Raw genomic sequence first — 9,670 nt, 5'->3', positions numbered from 1 at the left:
TATATATATATATATATATGTATGTATATATACTAACAGAGGCACCTGGCGTTGCCCGGGAATGACATTTTTTCTTACATATTAAAAGAAAAAGCAAAATATGTTGTATAGAAATTTGTTATTCTAAATTGAAGTTATTCTTCAATTGGGATGCAATTTAAAATGAAGACCCTATTATATGTCCAAATTAAAATTATTCATCCATCACAAGTATGGGAGTAGTTGGTGAAACTGTTTTCGCATGAAAAGTTAATACGCACACATCTCTATTTTATGTATTAGATAGATATAGGTATATTATTTACATTATTTACATTTGACGGATATTTGTCCTCATCTTGTTTGTTGTTAACACAACGTTGTGTTAACAACAAACAAGATGAGGACAAATATCCGTCAAATGTAAATAATGTAAATAATTCCTCATCTCTTAAATATAGAACTGTAAGATATAGGTATGTATGTATATTATATTATATATGTATATTATATCATATTATATATTTATACATACATACATACATACATACATACACCCATACATACGTACGTACGTATGTATGTATGTTTGTATGTTTGTACGTATGTGTGTATTTGTGTGTATGCATATGTAAGCGTCTATAATGAATGTGTGTGCGTGTGTATGAATACAATTTACAACTAAATGAAAAATTCGATAAGTAATTGACTTGGCGTGTAAGAGGATGTGTATAGTATCGTTTAAAAATTCAAAATGTTTTTCTTTTCTCATATCAGGCATACCTTCAGGTGATTGCTTTATCAATAGATACGCGACTGATGGAAGAATAGACAACACCTAAGATGACGAAAGGACATACACTTCTGATTGGTCTTATATTTTAAGACGTCAATCTTATCAGTGGATAATTAATGGAGAATGGAAATGATTTCCTAAGCGAACACTTCCGTTCTTTAAACACTGTCAATCTTGAGAGCTTTCTTTCGGTACATGCTTATATATCAACGTCAATAATATACTTAGAATAACATGACACAAGCAACTTTATTAGTGCACATCTTTCAGCCAGAATAGTTCACACGAAATCAATTATTTGACCGAACTGCGTGGATGCATTCAGCATGATGTCAATCCTTATATGTGAGTGGTGTCCAGCTCCATACTAATTTTTTTTTGTATTATACTTATTGATTATTTTGTAAATCTAATCTTGACATTCGTTGGTGAAAGATTTTAAGAAACGGATATGTTCAATTAGGAAAGTATTTACATTCCATATTATAGGTTCCATATACTTCCATAGTTGAGGGCGATGTTAGAAAATCGTTGCGTTCAAGATTGCGTTGTTCGGTAGGAAGTGTATAGAATAGTGTTAAACATCGAAAGACCAGACTGAGATTCATGAAGAACCTATAATGGAACATCTGAACTACAAGCATTTGTTGACAAGCATGATATGAAGAACTTCTCTGAGTGCCTCAGGGCACCTATTCTCACATCAGATAGCATCTAGCTTCTTACAGACAAGAATGATATCCTCTCTCGTTGAGCAGAGCACTTCAGCACAGTCCAAAATCCAGTGTCAACAGTGAACAAAGAGGCCATTGATTCCTTCAAACAACATACTACCTTAGACCAGCTTGATCTGGAACCATATCTGTCAGAAGTGATAAAAGCCATAAAGCTGCTATCTATCGAGAAGCTACCAGGCTCTGGCAGCATTCCAAGCGAGGTCTACAAGTATGGAGAGGCCTAACTAGTTAAAAAATTCACCATGCTTTTCAAGAACATATGGAACCGAGGGGTTGCTCCACATGAGTACAAAGATGCCTCTAGAGTACATCTATACAAACGAAAAGGTACCAACTACTGTTGCGACAAACATCGAGGCCTATTACTCCTTTCCACTGTCGATAAAATATTTGACAGATTTATGTTCAACAGGATTATTCTTCACCGAGTGGATACAAACTCAATGCAGATTCCGTGGTTGTCGAGGAACAATTGAGATGATATTCACTTCACACCAGGTCCGGAGATGTCCAGAGAGCAGAACCAGGAATTGTATTTGTACTTTGTTAATTTTAAAAAAAGCCTTTGATATGGCTAACTGTGATGTCCACTGGAAATGTCTGCATAAGTTTTATTGTTCTCCCCTACGAAATGGTCAGAGTAATAAGCTTATTTTACAAGGGTATGGTAGCCTCTGTGATGGAAGACAGTTCAGCTTCTGATACTTTCCCTGTAAAGAATGGAGCCAAACAGGAGTCTGTAATGCACCCCCGCTCACTACCACTACCATCTTGTTTGCAATATATTCCTCAGTCATACGGCAAGTTTCGGACAGATTTACCCCAAATGATGGAGACCACTGATGCAACGTCTGCAACCGGATACGCAGATTTTGGCGAGGCCTGAATTCCCACATAAGATGAAACGACGAAACATTGAGCTAAGCATACTATGCAGCCGTGTCCTGCTAAATCCTCATTTGGTGAAACGACAAGAGACTCCGGAGAATAAAGAAACATAAGTATTATACATACACACCTGCCTTATAAAGCTATCTCTCTCTGTCTGTTTATCCCCCTCCCCCTCTCTCTCTCTTCACACACACACACATATATATTCGAATAAATCTTACTTACAAGATGGTGATCTACGAACCTTCGGTTTTCCGAGTGCACTTGTTTATTTACTTTGTCTTGATAGCTCTCAGTTCGTAGTTTTACCACATACAGCGTCGCCAACAAACACACGACGAACTAAATATAATTTTCTTCGAAGTACATACTCTCCCGTACTGGATGAAAGATATCTCTATACAACAAAGATTTTACATAAAGTGGTTGATCAATAAAAAGGAAAACTTAACAGAATGCCATGGAAAGCACAGTTTTCCGTGATTATCCATGTAACTCTACCGAATGACACATTTGAAATAAAAATCCGGAACTGCCGAATCCAGATCAAAGGACTCGAAAATTAACAAATGCAGGACAGTTTTAAAAATGCAGTAATATTTTCCACTGTAAATTGAAACCTGGTATTAGGACTGTTAGGAACTCTAATAAATCTACATAATTTTAAGATTAGTCAAGAAAAGATTACTCAAACTATACAAAACACGAAATATACATTTAATAAATAATATCATAAAAATACAAGAAAACTAACAAAAACACCAACAATAATGGTGATTATAAAGCAAAAGCATCCATGACACATACTAGCACAGAAAATGCACGGATTAATCAAACGTGAACCTTACATAAACCCACAACGTTTGGAGACCTTAACAATTTCGCCACAAATTCTAAATACAGGTTTGTAAATCTGAATAAGGATTATGCGTGAAAGGTTGCCAAAGGCATACAAAGCTGCATTAATGGCATGAGATTTTGACAATGAAATAATGCCAGTACAATAGTTAAATGGTTTAACAACATTAGAAATGAAAGTAGATGCAAATTTACCCAGTTCAATATTCTGGAATCCTAGCCGCCAATTTCCAGATTTCTTCACTAAGTCCCTGGAATCTGGAATGACACATTGTGGTATTTACAATTGCAATCTCGATGCCAGAAAGCCACGAATTTCTATAGGGACTCTGCAAGGATGAAACTCAATAATGGTCCATTTAGACTCACAATGGACTATACTGTCAGAACAGAGATCGATAAATTGGTTCGATTATTCTTCCTAGGAAAAGTTTATATCTGAGCTTAATACCTAAAACCTAGAAACAGAAAGACGTAATTAGTAGGACTTAATATTACTACCGCGACCAATATAACAGCACGGAATTTTCTAAACATCACCTTAGATCTTACATACAAATACAAACCATACAGAAGACAACACGAAGGATCATTTTCAGAAACTTCATCACATTTTAAGAACTTTGTCAGCAACATTGGTCAAAAACACGCCATCATCTATTTAGAAAAAAGAATATTCGATGGAGCTGTAAAGCTCTGCAAAGTGGTGCTGGAGAACAGTGAATGTAGATAAAATATTTTTTATCCCCAAACTTGACTTACACTCAGCTAACAAATTCAAAATTAACCACTGTAATGTAATTTTATTGAAACGTACGCACAACTTCAATGTGAAATCAAATTTGCCAAGAATTTCATAAATTTGACCCGTAAACATTACCCAACAAAACATAAATATACCAAAGAAAACCCCCATAAAACCTCAATGACCTTGTCCTTGAAGGCCCATTCGTACGCACTAATTTGCTACTCTCCCTCAGTTTCCAAAACGATCAAAAAATTTACTGGGGAAAGCAGCGTCTTCTCCCTTTTTACCTTCTTCTTGAAATGAAATTTGAAAAAGTTGATGAGGATTTGATAAATAATTCACTAACTTATTTAATTTTTATTGATACCATTTAACTATTCCAATCCTATTTTCCATCTTTTTCTTTCCTTTTTATGTTTTTGCTACAATTCTTTTCGCTATCATTTTTATAGTCCCATTACCTTTGCATCTCTGAACCGATAACATGACTGCTCTCTTTGCGGTCGGTGTGTGTGGGTGTGTAAGTGAGTGAGGAGTAAGATAGTGAGTTAGTGTGTGTGTGTGTGTGTGTGTGTGTGTGTGTGTGTGTGTGTGTGTGTGTGTGTGTGTGTGTGTGTGCGTGCGTGTGTGTGTTCGACTTCTTTTAAATATGTGTGCGTGTGTATGCACACAGGTGCTTCTACATGTGTTGAACCATCCTTATTCCTCCATATACTTTCATAGTGTACGTATCTGTGAATGTGTGAGCATGTGAGCAGGAGTATATACGTATAGGTACCGGTGCCTGTATGCGTAACCTTTGTGTGTGGTGCGTTTGTGCACGTATGACTGAGTATGGATGTCTGAGTGTCTTAGGGATCATGCGTGCGATCATAGATGCCTTGTATGTATTTGGGCCAACAGGTGTGCGTGTATGTGTGCACGTGAGCGTGTGTGTTATATTATAATGATGTATGAATTTTCGTTATATTTCACGAGTGAGCCAAGTCTCAGACGGACTGACTTTTAAATTGTTCGGGGTCTGATTTGCTCCACATTTCCAGGTGGTGAACTGGGACGAGTAGGGTGACCAGTCTCACTCAGAAATAGACCGAGAGGAAGCTATATTTGAACGGCTGGGAATGGTTGCAAATGACTCCATCATCATCTCACCATCTTTTACCATCTGTCATGCCTTGCCCCATCTTCGGCCATCGGCGAAAATCAAGTGGCTAGTCTGTTCCGAAGGACTTTTGGCCCGGGGCTCTTGAATCGACAAAAGCAATAACATTAGCAACACTAATGACAGCAAATCGATAAAGGTAAAAAAACATCCTTCACTCATTTCACAAACCAGTAGATATCACAGTTACTCGAAGGAAAAGCTGAGACAATTACAAATATTATATGAATGGTATCGTTCTCCCTTGAGTGTTGTTGATCTAAGAAGAGGACATTATGTTCACTAAAAAGACCATTATTTACAACTGCATTGATCGCATAGAGTGGGTGTCACAAGAGCCATCCCCAGCGGAAATTGAGAAATGCCTAAAAGAGTTGAAGCCTTCCTTGGTGTGTATATTCAGGGAAATGCAACAAGGGAAGGTAGTGATCATTTCACTTGAAAGTCCTAGCTGTTTTGTTTGATATCCATATACATAAGATATCATGTGTCCAAGGTCAGGGTCACCAATGTACCTCCTCGTAGGGATCAGGCCAGAATAATTGATTTTGGCGGGCTGCTGGTCAGTCTAGATCAGTTCAAAGCATCCTATAGGGTGAACCATCGCTATCTGGTGACTTATAAAAGCTATTGATTGCGGTTCCGTATTCAGAGGGTGCCTCGCCATAAAGTACGGCGGTATCTGTCCAATGGCCAAATTTCACAGCCGCCTTTCGGAACCATTTAACATCGGGCATTCGGTCCGACATGTGTTTCCTTTTTCTCTTCTGTATATTTTGGCTCTGGAGCCTTTGTTGTGAATGATGGAGAGTTTGAGGGCTGTCCCGATTGAGACAACTGTCATGTCATTGTTATGGTGTCGAACACTTCGGATATAGAAGCGATCGATACTATACTGAAAGGAACACACATAAAACAGAACAAGCCGTTAGGCTTGCAATTAAGCATTTCACAAGGCAACTAAGTATCTCATGAGACCAGCGGTTATGTATGACGATAGATTGAAGACGCAGTGAAAGTTCTTGGAATCAGGTTCGGACCAAACTTTGATGTAGAAAGGAAATGGGAAGAAGTCATGAGCAGAGGAGCCAATCTTACTCAGAAATGGGCCTCAGGGAAGCTGTCTCTGTAAGGTCGGATGTAAGTAGTAATTACATGCATTGTCATACATTGAATCGGTAATATACTATTGCATGATCGCTGAACTTGCCCATGCAACGTCTAAAAAGACTGGAGCGCATGCTTTTTCGCTTCTTGTGACACAGGTTCCGCTGGTCAGGAAGTCCATCTATTACCAACACACACTCTATAGCTGATTTTGAGATTCCGTCCTTGATAATACAATAGAAAGCCGATGTACTTCCAGAAATATTTGGACCACAGCAACAGTGACGACGACGAAAACAAGGGCGAACAGATCTAGGGGTCTTTCATGCAAAACTATAATAAGCTCTATTGTGTATCTATGGGAAGGAGATAAATTAAGTGCTAGATGATGGATGAAAATCAAATTAATCATGTGATGTAAGTCACATGAAGTTCTGTGTTTGTAAGAGTGTATGTATACATGTTCAATTGTACGTGATCAGGTGAGATGTTAATGTGCAATGAATTCTGGGAGTTAGGATGACAGTTTTAAATTGTACCTTGTTAAATTTCGTGCTCGTCTATAAACAAGGAAATGCGCGACCTAACGTTAAGCGCTGATTCTTTTAGCGGAGAAGGTTGCAATACTCCTTCAAGACGAAAGTGGGCAACACACCAATAACGAGGTTTTGTGCGCTTGCACGAGAACAGACATACGAGGTAATATCAAGAATTTCCTTGACTAGTTATGCTTAATATAAAAAAAAACTTATTTATCAAAGTTTTAACATCATCTCCTTCGAAATTGTGCAGCAATACACCGGCCTAACGTTCCTCCCACTTTCGGAATCCTTCATGGAAGTCGTTTTCCGTTAGCCAGTTGAGGACCTTCTGCGATTCGCACTGGATCTCGATAACAGTGTTAAATCGGTGACCTTTGAGCTGTCTTTTCGTCTTGGGGAAGAAATGGAAGTCCGCAGGTGCTAAATCTAGCGAAGAGGGCGAGTGCAGAAGCGTTACCATGTTGCTTTTGATGAGAAATTCACAAGTGAGGAGAGATTGGTGACAGGGCGCATTGTCGCCGTGAAGAATTCAATTCTTCGCGCTCAGATGTGTGCTGCCATCTGTTCGCGCGCTATAGAACTAGTCCAGGAACTTTTTGATACCACCTTGTATCTTTTATCTTTTACTTGTTTCTGTCATTAGACTGCGGCCATGCAGGGACACCGCCTTCAAAAATTATAAACAAACGCAACCTAATCGAATCTAGCAATTACGACAAAAGCCTGGAAAGTAAATCATGACGCCCCGTAAACAATCCACATTCTGTTTAACCAGCCTCCAGCGAATACAGTTAACACACACACACACACACACACACACACACACACACACACACACACACACACACACACACACACACACACACACACACACACACACACACACACACACACACACACACACCGTATCGATCGATAATTGTTCCAGTAGGTTGAATGCATACCACCCGTAACATTTTAAATTTTCACTCGAACGTGTATAACAGACACGAACACTGGCGTGATCATTTTAAAATCCATCGTTGAATTCAACTGAAAAAGTAATATTTTCCAAATCTGTACACGTATACATATTTACAGCTACTCAACTTTGTGGACGCATTGTACAGAACACTCAATTTTTAATTTCGTTTTGATCTTCAATCACATCCTCTTGATTCTTAACCCTCTATCTGATTCTCACAGACATACCAATAATTTTATAACTTACATAAATTCATAATCTTTGTAACCGTTCCTGTTTCCAAAGTCAATTTTATAACGCATAATTAAAGAAAGTTTTAATTCTATATATACATTTACGCATTTACTATTGTATAGCTTCATGAACGCGCAAGTCTTGTGATGTCAATCTTTAAATTTTAATCCCCAAATAGTCCTCATAACTGTATGATATTTGCTGTAATATTTATTTCTGTTGACAATCTTTTCAATGTAAAATTTTGACTAAGCGAAAAAAAAATTTTTTAATGATAATATTTGTTGTTGTTGGCACTCCGTCGCTTACGACGTCGAGGGTTCCAATTGATCCGATCAACGGAAGAGCCTGCTCGTGAAATTAACGTGCAAGTGAATGAGCACTCCACAGCCACGTGTACCCTTAACGTAGTTCTCGGGGAGATTCAGCGTGAAACAGTGTGACAAGGCTGACCCTTTGAATTACAGGCACAACTGAAACAGGAAGTAAGAGTGAAAGAGTGGTGAAAGAGTGCAGCAGGATTCGCCACCATCCCCTGCCGGATCCTCGTGGAGCTTTAGGTGTTTTCGCTCAAAAAACACTCACAACGCCCGGTCTGGGAATCGAAACCACGATCCTATGACCGCGAGTCCGCTACCCTAACCACTGGGCCATTGCGCCTCCACAATGACAATATTAATAGTGCTCTAATGTATGCTCATACTGTTCGCAACATTCAAGCTTTTAAAATTTCGTTTTACTTGAGCACCTAAAATTTCGTCTTACTTGAACATCTGAACATGCAATTTACATCATTCATCACAACTCACAATATTCTTTGTATAAACAGGCCATCGGTGTGAAAGCGAACTAACACTATTCGAAATTTCGCGTGTTTGACTACAATGAATCTGAACACTCGACCGCACAATGTACAACCTTACAGATTTATCATTAACCTTCAGTTGAATTCAAAAGTTAACCAGCATATAAGCGTCAACAACTTCCCATCCAGCCTTTACATTTTCTCTATATTCCCCCTACCCCCGCTTTCTTTTCTCCTCTTTCCATTCCACCAACTATCCACAAATTTCACACACACTCGAATCTAATGTCACCAATCATGACATGAAATTCGAAAAGCAAGACGTAAATTACCAGCTGCAATTATCATAAAAATTCTCATCTCTTTTATTGAGTAGAGTTTTGAATTTCTTGTTTGTACCTACGTACACACATAGACTCACACACACGCATAAGTATATACCCGCAAATTTCACATCTGAGGGTACATATAAAATTACATATATGCATTAAATTATTTTCGTTTCTTCACCTTGTTTTTAGGCATATTTGTGAACGAGTTAATGTATGTAATTATGCAGTCATATTTATGAATGTGCGTGTAAATATCTGCACGTATATGTATGCAGAAGCGCGAAAACAGGAAGGAGACATATTTCATTCACTCCACGTAATTCTTTATGCAGTTTCTCATTTCATACAGAAGGAATACAAGAAGTAAATGGAATCATGCATCAGACGATGAAAATTAATCACGAAAGGAATCTGTTCCATTAACCAGCCCAATTTCTGAGATGTTCAAATACCCTGAGTAACACACACACACACACACACACACACACACACGCATACACACACACACACACACA

The 9,670-nt window shown here is 38.3% G+C and overlaps 1 protein-coding gene across 2 annotated transcripts in view; it reads right to left on the bottom strand.

Moving 5' to 3' along the window:
- The window catches only part of LOC106871860 (uncharacterized), a 41,866-nt gene that overhangs the window by 11,784 nt on the left and 20,412 nt on the right, over positions 1 to 9,670 (bottom strand). The window contains exon 4 of one of the 2 annotated variants that reach the window (XM_014918597.2): positions 3,457 to 3,519. The exons of the other annotated variant lie outside the window; for it this stretch is intronic. Coding sequence (XP_014774083.1) covers positions 3,462 to 3,519 — 58 coding nt within the window. The 3' untranslated portion in view covers positions 3,457 to 3,461. The remainder of the gene's footprint in view (positions 1 to 3,456; positions 3,520 to 9,670) is intronic. 2 annotated transcript variants of the gene reach the window in all.

Source organism: Octopus bimaculoides, chromosome 3, assembly GCF_001194135.2.
Source record: "Octopus bimaculoides isolate UCB-OBI-ISO-001 chromosome 3, ASM119413v2, whole genome shotgun sequence".
NCBI classification, from domain to species: Eukaryota; Metazoa; Mollusca; class Cephalopoda; order Octopoda; family Octopodidae; genus Octopus; species Octopus bimaculoides.
Note: the sequence above shows the minus strand (reverse complement) of the source record. Positions and strands in the feature narration are given on the sequence as shown.